Source organism: Abrus precatorius, unplaced genomic scaffold (genome assembly GCF_003935025.1).
Source record: "Abrus precatorius isolate BTA unplaced genomic scaffold, Abrus_2018 Scaffold4, whole genome shotgun sequence".
In the NCBI taxonomy this organism is placed as follows: domain Eukaryota; kingdom Viridiplantae; phylum Streptophyta; class Magnoliopsida; order Fabales; family Fabaceae; genus Abrus; species Abrus precatorius.
The window spans coordinates 2,446,382-2,461,720 of record NW_020874384.1 but is presented as its reverse complement, the minus strand read 5'-3'; the positions used below and the strand labels follow the sequence as shown (position 1 = coordinate 2,461,720).

The 15,339-nt window shown below is 28.7% G+C and overlaps 2 protein-coding genes and 1 non-coding gene across 3 annotated transcripts; 1 reads left to right on the top strand and 2 right to left on the bottom strand.

Annotated features, from left to right (window-relative positions):
* Nucleotides 1–1,227: 1,227 nt before the first annotated feature.
* Nucleotides 1,228–5,643, top strand: LOC113865292 (dolichyl-diphosphooligosaccharide--protein glycosyltransferase 48 kDa subunit). The gene is made up of 13 exons (XM_027499749.1): nucleotides 1,228–1,572; nucleotides 1,784–1,920; nucleotides 2,142–2,267; nucleotides 2,503–2,556; nucleotides 2,646–2,759; nucleotides 2,994–3,049; nucleotides 3,147–3,188; nucleotides 3,434–3,509; nucleotides 3,624–3,695; nucleotides 3,792–3,917; nucleotides 4,005–4,109; nucleotides 4,537–4,620; nucleotides 5,311–5,643. Exons 1-13 carry the CDS (start codon nucleotides 1,308–1,310, stop codon nucleotides 5,356–5,358), a joined length of 1,305 nt encoding a protein of 434 aa, XP_027355550.1. The 5' UTR covers nucleotides 1,228–1,307; the 3' UTR covers nucleotides 5,359–5,643.
* Nucleotides 5,644–7,082: 1,439 nt separating this feature from the next.
* On the bottom strand, nucleotides 7,083–7,222 carry LOC113866418. The gene has a single exon (XR_003505057.1). It is a non-coding gene; the product is annotated as a small nucleolar RNA snoR83 (small nucleolar RNA).
* Nucleotides 7,223–10,244: 3,022 nt separating this feature from the next.
* LOC113865173 (putative lipid-transfer protein DIR1) lies at nucleotides 10,245–10,577 on the bottom strand. The gene has a single exon (XM_027499565.1). The coding sequence runs from the start codon at nucleotides 10,575–10,577 to the stop codon at nucleotides 10,245–10,247; it is 333 nt and encodes a 110-aa protein (XP_027355366.1).
* Between the last annotated feature and the right edge of the window lie 4,762 nt (nucleotides 10,578–15,339).

Genomic DNA, 15,339 nt, shown 5'->3' with positions numbered 1-15,339 from the left:
CATCAATCTTGTCCTCTTATCTAGAAAAAAAAATTACGAACTATAAATTTAAAAGTTCATATTTGTGATTCTGTCTAAGGACAACTTGATCCAAGCAAGTCTTATAAGTTGCTAAAATTGATATTTTATAACTTTTCATACTTTCTCATTACGTAACACTATTTTTATTATTTTAAGTAATTTGATTAATTTCTTATTTCAACTCAACAACATTACACTTTTATATATTATTATTCATCTTTATTTTAAAAGTAACTATGGTGCAATAAAAAATTTTAGTTTACAGGTGTGAGACCAGCCAAAGATTAAGAGCAGCAATTATTTTATTCAACAAATAGACTATGGAGTCACAACAATGAATTGCTCTCCAATAAAACAAAGTTACTTTCATATTTACCTTATGGGTTACTTTTTCTTTTTTAAGAGTAACCAGCATTAAAGGTGCTCTAATGCATTTATAATTTAGGCATATTTCATGGGAATTCACAAGAAGTTTTGGTTCTCAGTCTTTCTCCAGTTTAATTTTACCTTTATAAAAAAATATTAAGATAAATATATCGTGTATTTAATTGTAATTAACCCGCACGGATCTCTTACTAGTTCCTTGAAAAAGGAAGGAATTGAATGTAACATCCTAAATCTATGTTACATTTGGTATATATACGAATCATGAGGCATGGCATAAATAGCTGTCTTTGAAATTCAGTGTAAATTTGGTACTCAGTTGCCACCTTCAAGATGGAAATAAAGTTTAGGCAAACAGTGTCTCACAATGGATTCAAACGTAAAAAAACTACTAACCAATAAAATTGTGGGAGCTACTGTCAATTTGTGATTACAAAAAAATGATTTTTAAGTTGTAGAAAAATAAAATAAATAATTACTTCATCACATTATTTTATTTTAATAGGTATTATATATTTTAAAATATAAAAAATATTAAATTTTGAATATTCAATTGATTAATTTCATTATATAAAAAATAACTATCCTAACTCTACATAAAAACCTATCTACAAGTTGCCCTGCTTAACAACAGTTTTTTTTTTGGTCGTGAACCACAGTATTAATGAGCCTGTTAAATACGGCCCATTCAAACAGGACAGACCAAGCGTAACGGACACAGTATTGGGCCGTAGCATAAAGAATCCCAAGTCCAAAAATGAAATGGGAAAAGGTTAAAAATGTGATAGTAAAGGGTGCAAAAACGCAATTTATGAAAAGAGCATGGTAGTAGATGAAGACTTTGAGAAACTGTGTTCTTGACTGACCCAACTCGCAGCAGAGAGGTGTGTGAGTGTTCCCCAATGTCGAAGCCAATCGTAGTCTTCCTCCTTACCCTCATTCCTCTTCTTTGCAGCTCCTTCTCCCCCGAGAGACCCTCAGATCGGCGTGTCCTCGTTTTGCTCGATGACTTTGCCGTCAAATCCTCCCACTCTCTCTTCTTCAACTCTCTCCAATCTCGTGGCTTCGATCTCCACTTCAAGCTCGCCGACGACCCCAAAATTTCGCTCCAGAGATACGGCCAGTACCTCTACGATGCCTTAATTTTGTTCAGCCCCACCATTGAACGTGAGTTTTGCGCTTTTCAACCCCCATTGTTATTTTTTCCCCTTTTTTGATAAAACTACGGAGATCTTGATTTCTGTTGCTGTTTTGCAAAAAGGGTTTTGAGGAAGTGTGGTTTTTAGCTTGTCTGTGTTTCAAAGTTTCGATTTTTTATGTGCCTGAAATGAAGGTGTTTTAAATTGGATGAAACTCATGAGTGTTGCGAGATGTGCAGGTTTTGGAGGTTCCGTTGATGCGGCTGCTATTTTGGATTTTGTTGATTCGGGTCATGATTTGATAGTCGCTGCCGATAGCAATGCATCTGATTTGATTCGGGAAATCGCCACTGAGTGCGGAGCGGATTTTGATGAGGTGCTTACGATCAATTTTGTTTTAGTTATATTGAATTTTGTAAATTAGTTTCTCTCTCATTCAGATAGTTTTCCTTGTAGTGAGGTTGACTTTTCACAGTTATGTGTCAATGACTCTTTTCTCTGATGGTGTAATTTGCTTTGCTGTTATTATTTGTGTTATTTTGGGCACACTAATCTTATCCCTTGCTTTTGTTTTTTCGTTTATTTAATTTATTTTAGGATCCTGCTGCGATGGTCATAGATCATACTGGATATGCAGTTTCTGTTACCGAAGGGGATCATACATTGATTGCTAGTGATGATTTTATCAAGTCTGATGTGATCTTGGGAAGCAAAAAAATTGAGGCAAGTGCAGTGTTAATTAACTGCATTATGCAAAGTAAATGTTCAATGTATTAACATTATTTTTTCAGCACTATAGTCTGTGGCTTTGGGCTTCTGTTCGAGTTGTTTTTGCTTATTTGTTCTTCGCTTTTCTGTCATATGTTTTAAAGGGGGAGGGAGTAGCTTGTATGTTAGTAGCAAATGCTTCTTATAAGCCGCAACATTCTTTTCTGATCTTTCTCGTTACTTGCAACAGGCCCCGGTACTTTTCCAGGGGATTGGGCATTCGTTAAATCCTTCCAATAGCCTGGTAATATTTCTTTATTTAGTTCATACATATTCATTATCATTATTGCAATATAAGTTTACTTTAGTTTTGTTACACGTGTTTCAATTCAGGTGTTGAAAGTTCTCTCAGCATCTCCTTCAGCCTTTTCTGCTAACCCAAAATCTAAATTGACAAGTCCTCCATCACTCACTGGATCGTCAATCTCATTAGTTTCAGTTATACAGGTACATTAATGTTTCTTCCTTCTACTGTGTGCATGCTTATTGTTTGCTGTCCGCATATGTACATTTTTGGTTGTCTTTTAACATGCCCATATTCTATTGATTCTGAAATATGAAAGCAAGGTTTGATTTTTAATTTTAAATTTTTATTTCTTCCAAAGTTATCCATTTCCTCTTATGAAAAGTATTATTTACTGCTGTACTAATATTTTTTTTCTAAAATGGCTGCTGTTACAGGCTAGAAATAATGCTCGGATATTGATCTCTGGCTCATTGAGCATGTTCAGCAACCGGTACGAAAATGCTCACTTGTTAATCAGGTTTTGTTGTACTACATGACTAATATGTATGTTCTGAAGCTCATTTTTTATAAATTTGGATTTTCTTCAGATTTTTCCAGTCAGCTGTGCAGAAGGCCGGGAGTACAACCAAGTGAGTAAAGCATCAAGCCTTCTTCTCTTTTTCCTGTTTTGTGTCAGAAATTTGTTCTCTGCTAGAGTAGCTGCCTTCTCTCTTATCACTGCTATAATGCAGTTTCCATCAGCTATTTTACATACTATTTTCACCACATCCAACTTAAAGTAGCCATATGTTTGTTTCCCCCTAGATTCTGTTTTTTAGTGAAATATAATTTTTGCAAAGAGAAGGCCAGTAATTTTATATTTTGGGAATAACAGATACAACAAGTCAGGTAATGAGCAGTTCTTGACTGAACTTAGCAAATGGGTTTTCCATGAAAGAGGTCACCTCAAGGTAAGACTAAAAATACTTAAGTCAATTTTATTGCCATTGTTCAGTTCTTTGATATTTGACATCATGGTCATTATTGTTAATTAATATGCTTTTGCTTCAAATTTTGACTTTAAGGCGGTGAATGTGCAACACCGTAAAGTTGGGGAAGCTAATGAACCAGCCATGTATAGGATCAATGATAATTTGGTAACTGAACTATTTTTCCAATACTGATGTATGTCATGTTTGCTTCAACTGAAACATTAGTTCTGGTTTGGGCTCACTTCTTAAATCTTGTTAAAGGAATACTGTGTTGAAATTTATGAGTGGTCTGGGACAACTTGGGAACCTTATGTTGCTGATGATGTTCAAGTGCAATTTTACATGATGAGCCCATATGTCTTGAAGACTTTATCAACTGACAGCAAGGTGCTTTTGAATTTCCTTTTGGCCTTACTCTTAACTTCTCTAATAAATGTTCGAGTGAAATTCACTGGGTTACATTTTCTCTTTCAGGGTCGTTATTTCACATCATTTAAGGTTCCAGATGTCTATGGGGTTTTCCAATTCAAAGTTGAGTACGAAAAACTTGGATATACAAGCTTATCTTTATCAAAGCAGGTAATTGCCAGTCCTTTAATATTTTATTTCAGTATTAATAAGAGTCATTGTACGCAGGCACCCCTTTTTTACTTACAGGGTTCACACCCCTCTTCTACATTCTTAGATTTACCCTTGTGTTTTAGCAGGTTCTACTAAAAACATCTCTGCATGTGCATCCATGTATAACATAACAGCTTTACACACACTCAAACACACCCACCTTTATGGGTTTAGAATTTCCTCTTTCCCATGACTATTGTTTTAAATGTTACACCTTTATGGTACCCAGTTTGCCTATGCGTACAGTTTAGGCAGTCATATTTCAGAATTATTGCCAGCCTTAAATGCCAATCTCTGGCAACCTGTATTTGTGAAACTTTTTGGAATTATAATAAGCTAAATATTGTGAGCAGTATTCATGAACAGTCTTGAACATTGCATGTAGATTCCTGTTCGCCCCTACAGACACAATGAATACGAGAGATTTATACCAGCAGCTTATCCCTATTATGGAGCAGCTTTTTCAATGGTAAGGATCTCCCTCCAATTCTCGTTGGGTAGAGTTAATCTATATATAGGATATGATCTTTGATTTTTGCTTTTGATACTCTGGATAAACCTGTTTATACATCCCAAAAGGTGATACTATATATGTTACCTGGAGATAGGTCATTCCAGCCCATTTGTTTCAGGTTCTGTGGGCCATGTGTTAGTTCACTTTTGAGTACCATATTTTGTAAAACTAGCTCACCAGGCGGCTAATTCGAAGCTTGTGTGCAAACTTTGAGATGGTTTGCTGTTCTAAGCCACCTAATGATTTTTAACCATCTTAACATTAGTGTTCTTGCAATTGAGTAAAAGCTTGACCGAAGGTCCACGTAGATTTTCTCTTAAAGCTTCTCTAGACCGTAAATCTTTTTGCTATACTTTTTTCCCTTAAGATCCTTTAAAAATACATCCGTGGGGGCGTGGGGCATTGGTCCTTACTGATACTGTTCAAATGCACATCTGGGTAGGGTAGCCCCTTCTATTGAATTCCTTTTTACTTGCATGGAGGTTGACGTTCAGGCTATATTGCACAGGTTGCTATTGTGTCTTTGAATTTTGCAGTTGTGAAATTGTAACTAGATCGATGTATATTCTGTTCTGTCACTGAATGGATCTTCTTGAGAATTCTCCTTGACTTTTATGTAATATAACCTTTTTGATTTTGATGCAGATGGCAGGTTTCTTCATCTTTACTGTTGTGCATCTATACAACAAGTAGATGTAAACTTTTGCATGATCCTTACTGTAGTCTGTAGTACGGGGGTCGGACTTGTTTTGAGATTGAAAATTTTGATTAGGCAACGATAGACACGGATGTTTCTAATTTATTATATAGATGCATTACTTGTTTTTTTCCCATTAGTTGGCCTTACAATTTAGCATCATACTATTTTGGTTTTACAGTAAGCATAATTGCTTAGCATTCCATGATGCTCTGCTGATATTTAACTATAAGATTGACTTATTTGCTAACCTTTTATGTATGCTAACAGCGAGAGTTATTGTATGCTGGGTTCTGTTTTCTTGGTTCAAGATTATTGATTAAACAATTTTTAAAACCTGCCCAACATTGTAAAAGATAAAAAGTTATATATAGTAAAATTTTACTAAAAATTACAGAATTCAATGTAATTTAATGCATTAATAATATTATATGTTGCATTTCATATGAAATTTTTCTATATATGACTTGATTAAAAAATGGAAAATTTTACTTCATAAGTTAAAAATGTTAAATGCATCAGTATATAGGAGAAAATGAAGTATGCCTGCCCAAATCTAAGAACGGGCATGGGGGGTTGCGTGCTAATGTTAAAGCAACGCACGTAAGGGTGCATAAATAAAAGTACATTTTTCAAGTTAGATTGCAAAACAAGTGGCATAGCCCCAACGCGTTAGAATTTGGGTTTCGAAAAACACTGATTTATGTTAAAAAGAGTACATAGTTGGCTTGTTAATTTTATATATATATACACACATTAAATTGGCCAGCTTGTTATATACACACATTAGTCTAACTTTTTTATAAATTTTTGTTTTTAATCTTTAATATTGGTATAATTAAATCAAAAACTGACATTTGGCTCAATAAACCAGATCTAAGGAATAAAAATAAAAATTTATAAAAAAAAAAGAGAATAAAACAAAAAAAAAATATTAGTATAAAGAGACTAAAACCAAAAAGTTGTTAAGATGTCAAAATTAAAAACATTTCAGCCAACTAAAAATAAACGACCCTATTAATTTTATAGTCTATAAATTGTAATGATTTGAATTTATGTTAAGTATATGTTCATAAATAATTACCTACCTTTATTAATTTAACACTTAATTATGAAAAATTATTTTTAATTTATATGTACTCGATTACTTTATAAATTTATATGTAATATTTTTCTTGCAGATTTTAATGTTTTATTATTATCAACTTGATAATTTTTTATCCAAATTTACCGAATTATCGTAATGGTGGTGGGAGTAAAGTCAGATTGAACTAATAACGCTGTTTTGTTTTCAAGTCTAGTACTAATAACAATATGGCCATTAAGAAACAAGTGAATGGTAGGTCTATTAAATGTAGTTCCTTTCCTTGTTTCGCTGACCACTTCGTAGTTCAATTAGCCATCAGACTTATACATGGCAGGAAAAATATAGCATTGCGATGCTTATGAAGTCTCAGCTCGAATTTTTACTGAAGAATTTTGATCTTGAAAAGCACGATAATAAAAGAGGAAAAATGAAATCATATCCAACGAAAGGTCATTAAATTCGAAGGCTGTTTTCCAGAAAATAATTAAAAGAAGAAAAAATCTGGAACTGCCCTATATCCAACATTCTTGTGGTTGTGGTGTGTGTATTAGAATATTTAATTAAACCTTTGGATTGAGATAACGAATTGCAGAAGTATGAGAAAATGGTGAAAAGTGAAAAGTGGAAAGTGGAAAGTGTATGGTGAAGTTACTAGTAAACGCCTTGACATAACAATCAGAGATTGGCATTTATCAGCGAAACTTCCATAATTTAATTTTGGCCTCCCATGAATCAGCGTAAGCACTTACGAAAACGTTAAGCTTATCTGGGATTATGAAGGCCGATACAGAAACTGAAAATGCGTGTGAAAAATGAGAGAGACAACATACGTAGCTGCGTCCGAGTTCGGATTGCGAATGTCTAAGGAGTAAATGTAAGTGCCTTTCTTTAGGGTTTAGATGCAAATTTATAACATCGTTCACCCGAACCTGAACCCCATATTGTTGGGCCCAAGAAACCAATACAAAGACCAACCAAACCCTAATTCTTACCTCTGTATTTCACTTTCTGATCCTTGGGCTTTCAGGTTTAGGTTTAATTATATGCTATTAGCTTTTTTTTTACACTGAATAAATATTGTTAAATTAGCATAAATTTAAATAAATAAATTTTTTAGTGTATTAAATATAATTAATATAAAATTTAAAAATTATGAAAAATTAAATTAACATTAAATTAAAAAATATTAAATGCTAAATATAATAAAATTCGTGTGACATAATAAAAAAAATATAATGATTATTAAAAATATATTTTTTAAGAAATTTGTTGAAAATATTTTTCTTACTCGTGTTGTAAATACAGAGTTAGGTAAAAATAGGTTAATTGAATTGAATTTTATTTTTACACATATATATAATTATTTGTTAGTTTTAATTGAAAGTTGTAATTTAACTAAATGTAATTATAAAAAAAAAGTAATCATTACAAAGATCAATAGTCGTTTATATGTATTATTTAATATTCAACATACAAACTGGAATTTCTATACAATAAAAAAAATTATGAAAGGCATTTTGCCCTTATCATTAAAAAGATAATTGATTTTAAAACATTTATACAAAAATTTTGACATTTGTAAATAATAATTAAAGCAACATAAAGAAAGTTATACATCTTCATATAAATAATTTACCACTGTTTTGCAATTAATATTTTTAATAAAATAATAGAAAAAGAAGAAGCATTCTTATTAAACAATGTGCAACAAGTAAAGATAGAAATAGGGGTTAGGCCGTCAATGTGAACCTACGACCTAACTTTTTTAACATTTAATCTGGCCTAACTTATTTAATTAATAAACTTAATTTAAATTTTTTAAAAAGTTTAAATAATTAAATAGGTCAAGCTTGAACTTAAAAAAAATCCATTAGACTTATTAAAATGACCTATTTAAAATTTATAATAATATATTAAATAATTTTATATAAAAAATATAATACAATGATATACTAAATTAATTAAATTTTAAAATAATAAAATTTTAAATTTTAAAATAATAATATATAATAATTTTTAACACTAATTTACATTGCATTGTCTCAATTATGTCTATCACTAGTTCATCTCACCTAATTCATCATCTTTTTATAATCTTATATACTTGTTTATATTATATTATTTTTTAATAGTTTATTTAGATATAAGTCTTATAACTTTTAAAAGACATGTATATTAGATGATTTAATAGTCTATTTATAAGGAAGTTTAATGACCTATTAAATATCTCAATAAGAATTAGACCATTAAAAAAATTAATAGACTAAATTAGGCTTTTAAAAGGATAAACTAGGCTTAATAAAAAAAACTTATAACAGAAAATAAGTTAAACTTAAATTTCAAAATTATTAAATAAATTAAACCTATTAATGCAAAGTCTAACTTAACATATTCCTATCCCTACGTACAAGTAAATGCTAAGACGTCAAGAGTGACTCATGCCTAAGTTAAGCCTAATTTGCTAAATTCCAATTTTGAAGTCCAAGTATTAATTTTTTTAATCAAATTTCAATTTTAAATACCTATTTTTTACTTCTTAAAAATTATTAAAGTCAATTGAGAAATTTTATGCTCAATTGAGATTTTTTTAACTTAAATAAGACATCAAATTCAACCGCATGTTATGATCTATTTTTCCTTAAGTTTGCTTTAAATATAAGATCTTCATATTCTGGTGATGATAGATTAAAATTTAGTTTTGATAAATTTTTTAATAAATTCTTATAAAAGTAAAAACAAACAAATTGAGTAGTAAAATAAATTAAACTTCTTTTTTATAAGTTAAAATCAATTTATATTTTTCTATATTTTTTTAAAAAATTCTCTTATTTAACTTCTCTAAAAATTTGAGAAGATAAATTATTTTTAATTTATAAAAAATTTATTCATTTTTTATAGTCATTTTCTTCTTTTATGAAAATTTCTCTAGAAGTTTATTCAAGATAATAATAAATCTCAATGTGGCTTTTTTTAATCATTAATGTGCTTACCTTTGTTTTAAAATTTTATTGTGTTTCATAGTCTACATATAAAGAATTAAAATAGTCAAATTGTCTTTGACTTATTATGTTGTCAAAATTATGGTTTTCGATGAGGTCTAAGTGAACTAATGAGATATACATAATATTGTTATAATGAAAAATAACTATCATATAAAAATAAAAACTAAAAGATTAAATAAATACTAAAAAATTATATATTAAAATTAACTTTAAATGGTAAAAGCACTAATTTTATCAATATGTTATAAAAATAAAATAAAATAAAATTACTTTTTTTATGCACGTGAATGTAAAATTTTTTATACGGTTAATTAATTAAAATATTTGATAAGTATGACTTTTAATATTAATTTTTTGAATATTTGATTGATCATGGTACCATAATGTGGCTAGCAATATTTTTTTTTACGTCCTTTTCAAAGGATCTTATTTGAAGTTTCAACCTATGATTTGTTTTTCTCCAAAAGGGGGCAATAGTTAGCACTTTGCCCTGATATAAGTAACTCGTTGAAGTTGTTTTCCATTAAAGTAGAGGTTTTTTGAAGAAGAAATTGTCGACAAGAACGTTCACTGCAAACCAGAACTAATGTACACGAATTAACCAAACCAAAGTAGTAGCGAAATAAACAAATCACATTACAACAACAACAAACAAACAAACATGCCATGATCCGTAGCATTAACAACAGACACGTCGGAAAATGAAAAAGAAAAAACATAAACACGGGAAGACAAGAGCAATCAACGATTACATAGTTAAGTGCCCTTGTGTTTGTGCCTTTCTGACACATGACTAGTGTTTCTGGCAGTGGAAAGAGTCCACAATCTTGCACTTAACAGGTAGATCCATGGCTTTGGTGGGATCAACACCATAGATAGAGAGCAAGCCTGAATCCTTGTAATGACAGAAGCATTGAAGATCAGCCTTAGCAATACCTGAACAACAAGCAGAAGTTGGAGGATCAATAGGATTGTCACCACTCACACAAGGCAAGCATGCCTTCAACCCTTCTATGGGCATATGGCAAAATGAGCTGTACTGCCCATTGGCCAACATGGGCGTTGATCCAATCATCACAATGGCCATTAACATCCCAACCATCATAACTTTCTTGTATGCCTCCATGCCTGTATGATTGATATCTTCTCTCAGCTCTAACTTCACTCTTCCACTGCTTGTCATGAGAATAGAACTAAGGGCTTATATAGAGAGTATAGTGATCATTGAAGGTTGGTGCAATAGTGCGTAAACTTCTGCAGGATTAATACTATATTGAGCATATAGAGCTCCCGTGACAAAGTGTGTGCTGGCCAATTGGGAGTACCATGGGCCAATATATCACGGGCAAGTGTTGGGAGCTTTAAGGGAATTGGATTTTAGCATGTAATATAAGAGGTTTTAGTTGTTTTAATGTATAATAAATTGGGTCTTTGGTCTCTAATTACGTGCAATAGTAGCATGTGAAGTGTGAACATATAGCATTAGATTCCCACGGGGGAAGCTTCAAAGTGGATAGGAGAAACGATGTGATGAAACTGTACTGCAAACTTTTATCTCCAAGGATTAGATGATCGAGATGAGGATAGTTAAAAATATTTGAAACATACCAAAGCTCCAGACAAAACACGAAAATTAAGCGTAATTAGATAAAGTGGCACTTACACCTGAATTACATATGTAATTAGTTTTACTATTACCTGAGATAATATTTTTGGTGGAAAAGGAGAGTAACCTTAAGTAGCTACAAAACGAGGAAAGCTACATCATTACATCCTCTGAATAATAATTATAATATGCCATGTCGCAGGTACAAACCATAAACATGTCATTAATATATAATAGTATTTTTATTTCATATATATATAAACTTTGCCATACATGAATGGGTATAAAAAAATAGATTAATATAAAATTTTATAGACACAGATTAAGTGATAAAAACTTTTAATTCAACCATTAATTTTAGAATAAAATTTTAGAATAAAATTATCAAACGGTGTGATTTTTTTATAATTTATACTAATGTAAGTTGAAATTATATATATATATATATATATATATATATATATATATATATATATATATATATATATATATATATATATATAGGAAGCATTTCAAGTGAGAGAAGTTTATTATTATGAGAGGTGGGATATATTAATAATAATTATTAAATTAAAATAAAAAAAAATTGATGTTACTATCTCAATGTTCACTTTCTTTCTTCTCTCTCTTCCCAACTATTATTAATACTTCTCATCTCTACATATATATATATGGTGAAGAATTTTCTTACATCAGTATAAATTTAAAAAATTTTACACTTAATTTGAATTTTTTATTTAACTTATATTTAATGAGTTATAATTTATTACTTTACTGACCGTTAGATATAAGTTAAATGAAAGGTTCAAATTAGGTGTAAGAGTGTTTAAGTTTACACCAAGATCTTATCCATATATATATATATAATTATTAGATTACTTAAGAATTAACAAGCAAACTGCTTCGAAGGGACAGTAATTTTTAACTACACATTTAAAAAAATTTAATCGTCAAAATTTCTACAAACAAAATACATACTCAACTTATGAAAAAAAAAAAAAAAGATATGGTTTCCTCTTTGAATCACTTCAATCAGTCAAGTTGTGAGTTTGAATTGTTAATAATCGAGTTTAACCTCTTACAATATGTTCCATTAACAGAGATACAAGTAACCATGAATTAGTTACAAAGCTTATCTCAAATATCAATGACAAATTATCAAGAAATCAACATCAATCTCAACTAATTAACTAGACATTGCACATTAAAATTGCATTAAAAAAGAACAAAACAAATAATAATAGGCGGCTTGTAATTTAAATGGACAAACTCTTAACTCGCAGACAATTTAACTAAACGATCCAAAACTGCTAGTGTTTATAAATGTTAATTAGAGAGCCTAATTTACATTATTTATTCAGGTAAGCAAACTAAGACAATGAATTTAGTCTGCTTTACGAGAGATAATTGCTTTTGTGTAATATGAAAGGACCACTTTTGTTCCGTTACACTACACAATCTCAACCCTGAACATCCATGCATAGTTGACGAGATCAAGCTCATGAGTTTATGAGATTAATAAATGCCAGTTATTTAATTTCAAATCTTTCAACCCTTTTTTTTTAATTAAGGATACATTTTATTCTAAATGTACGAGACTGGCTCTATGCAAGTGCAAGAACTACGATTCAAATTCAAATGCGTAATAACCTTACATTGATCTTACTCGAAATCAGGTTGCGTGCCAAAAGTGAAGACAGAAATTAGTTAATTAAAACGAAAAGAGAATTCCAAAGTTTGGTCCATCTCTTACCATTTAACTTAATCTTGCCAGAAAGAATCACTATTATTCAGTTAGATAAATTGGGTCAATTTGTCGATGGCCGTCTCTATCCACTTCATATGCATGGTTAATATCAAGTTTCTTCGTCACCCATTAGATTAATTAAAATATAATTTAATATTTAATATCAATGCTCATTTAACATTATTAATTTATTTAATATTTATCACATTTTTTAAAACCTTTTCTCCCTCAAGAAATATTCTTCATTAAAAGTAAAAAAAATGACTAGTTGTGAGGAGGGAAGAGTATGCGTGGCTTGGAAGTTTTCTAGATTGAGAAAGTTTTAATTTTAAAAAAAATATATTTCTATCTTCTAAGCAGAGATAGAAAGCACTTGTTTGACATAATTCAACATAAGCCAAAGCAAATTAACCATCAATCATTGTGAGAGAAGCCCGTTAACGTAACGTGAAATGTGTTTTTTATTTTCAACTTCAATTCGTGGGGTGATGGAAAATCACTATGTTGCCAACACGTGTTAGCTAGTGATTACGTGTCAGCAGGAAGAGGCCCCATTTGTGATTATAAAAATATAGCACTGACCTGTTTACAGTTTACACACAAACATTACTTGACTTTCTCATTTTGACAAAACTCTCATCTCTTAACTGATCTTAATCTGATCCCACTTTCATAACTAATAATTCATATTTTAGAGTAAAATTACTTTTCAATTTTCTCATAAGTTGATAAAGAAACAATATATATTACTCTCACATATATTTATACTAATACTACTAAGGTACTATTAAAGTTTGGAAATGTATTTTTCTAATTTTGGGAAATAGTTCCATTACTGCTTCTGTCTTGAATAGTAAACTAATTACTACTTAGAAGTTCATTGACATATTTAGCAGCTGTTAGATATTGACAGACATGTATACTCTTCTGCAAGCAGAAGTTTAAAGTTAGCTACATTCCTATAATAGTTTGTTTTCTGTTTAATCTAATTTATTATGATTATAAACTTCCCAATGAAATTTGGGAATTAGAATATTTTTGTGACAGACTTACAAGTATAGGTAAATTCAATTCTAACAGAAATTAAACGAATATATATATAACACTTGTTAACAACTTTATGTTTGAATTACTAGTAAGATATAAATTATTGCAATAATTAGTTATAGATATATATTTGTTTAATTGCTGTAATATTACATAAAATAAAAAGTTACATATAATACAATTTTATTAGTTTATTTTAATCAAGTTTTATTATATATATTTTTATCATGTACAATATTATAAAAAATTAGATGTAATTTATTTATTTATTTGATTATAAGAAAGAAGTTTTATATTGATATATGCTACAGGAAAAAAAGTGTTTTTGTAATGTCGTGGCTTATTTAAATTATGTAAAAATTCAATTTGTTATGATAAAATTATTATTAAAATATAAATAATTTATAGTAGTTAGTTTAATATTTACATTAGTAATTCTAACAAAAAAAATGTAAATTAGTAATTTGTTTAAAAAAATTAAAAATAAACTGTTATTTTTTAATTATAAACTTTTAAAAAGTTGTCATAAAAACATTTCCTTTATTAATTTAAACAATAACACCAACATTTTGTTCTATCAGTGCCTAGTATCATATTCTTGCTACATTAATGAACACTTATTAATAACCATTTTTTAAAAAAACAAAATGTAGATGTAATTTCTTAAATATCTATCTATATTTATCATATATATATATAATTAACTATTCCTATTTATTACTCTATACATTTATAACAAAATTTATAAATAAATCTATTGTAAGTTGTGTTAAATAAAAACTAATAAAATTAATTGTAATATTTTTTATAATTTATGAATTAAAATTATAATTGATTGATATCTTTGAATTGTATTTAAAGAAATTTTATTATAGTTTATAGTTGCTGCAAATGATAACCCCTAAAAAATATTTAATTTTTTAAAAAAATTATTGTTAATTATTAAAAATAAAAAAAATATTGATTCAATGAAATGAAAAAATTCTTACAATTAAATAAAAATATTTTTGTAAAAATCAAATAAAGTTATCAAGTTACCTTTCAATTATAAAAAATATATATTTTATTTTAAATTATATTCAAATTTGAGTTGTATTAACTTAAATTTTTTATTAATTAGTTTTATATATTTTATATTAACAAATTCACTATAAATTGCCTAAAATTAAAGTTCATTAAAATTAATTATAATATTTTTCACAATTTACAAATTAAAATTATATTTATTTTATATTTATTATCTTTAAATTATATTTAATGAAAATTTATTAGAACTAATAATTATATTATATTAAAAACGGTAATAATAAAATTATTATGAATAATATTTAATAAAAAATTATTAAAAATTTTATATTAAATAAAAGTGTATCTAATGACTACATCTACTTATTACTTTGTAAATTTATAAAAAAAATTATAAAATTTATAATTATTAATTTATTTATTACTATATACATTTATAACAAAATTGATGATTATTAAAAT

Bases quoted from the DNA above. Each gene is read 5' to 3' on its own strand.
- LOC113865292 (XM_027499749.1), top strand. From the start codon at position 1,308: ATGTCGAAGCCAATCGTAGTCTTCCTCCTTACCCTCATTCCTCTTCTT. The intron at 3,510-3,623 runs GTAAGACTAAAA...TTTGACTTTAAG, and splicing joins ATGAAAGAGGTCACCTCAAG to GCGGTGAATGTGCAACACCG. The intron at 4,110-4,536 runs GTAATTGCCAGT...CATTGCATGTAG, and splicing joins GCTTATCTTTATCAAAGCAG to ATTCCTGTTCGCCCCTACAG.
- LOC113865173 (XM_027499565.1), bottom strand. From the start codon at position 10,577: ATGGAGGCATACAAGAAAGTTATGATGGTTGGGATGTTAATGGCCATT.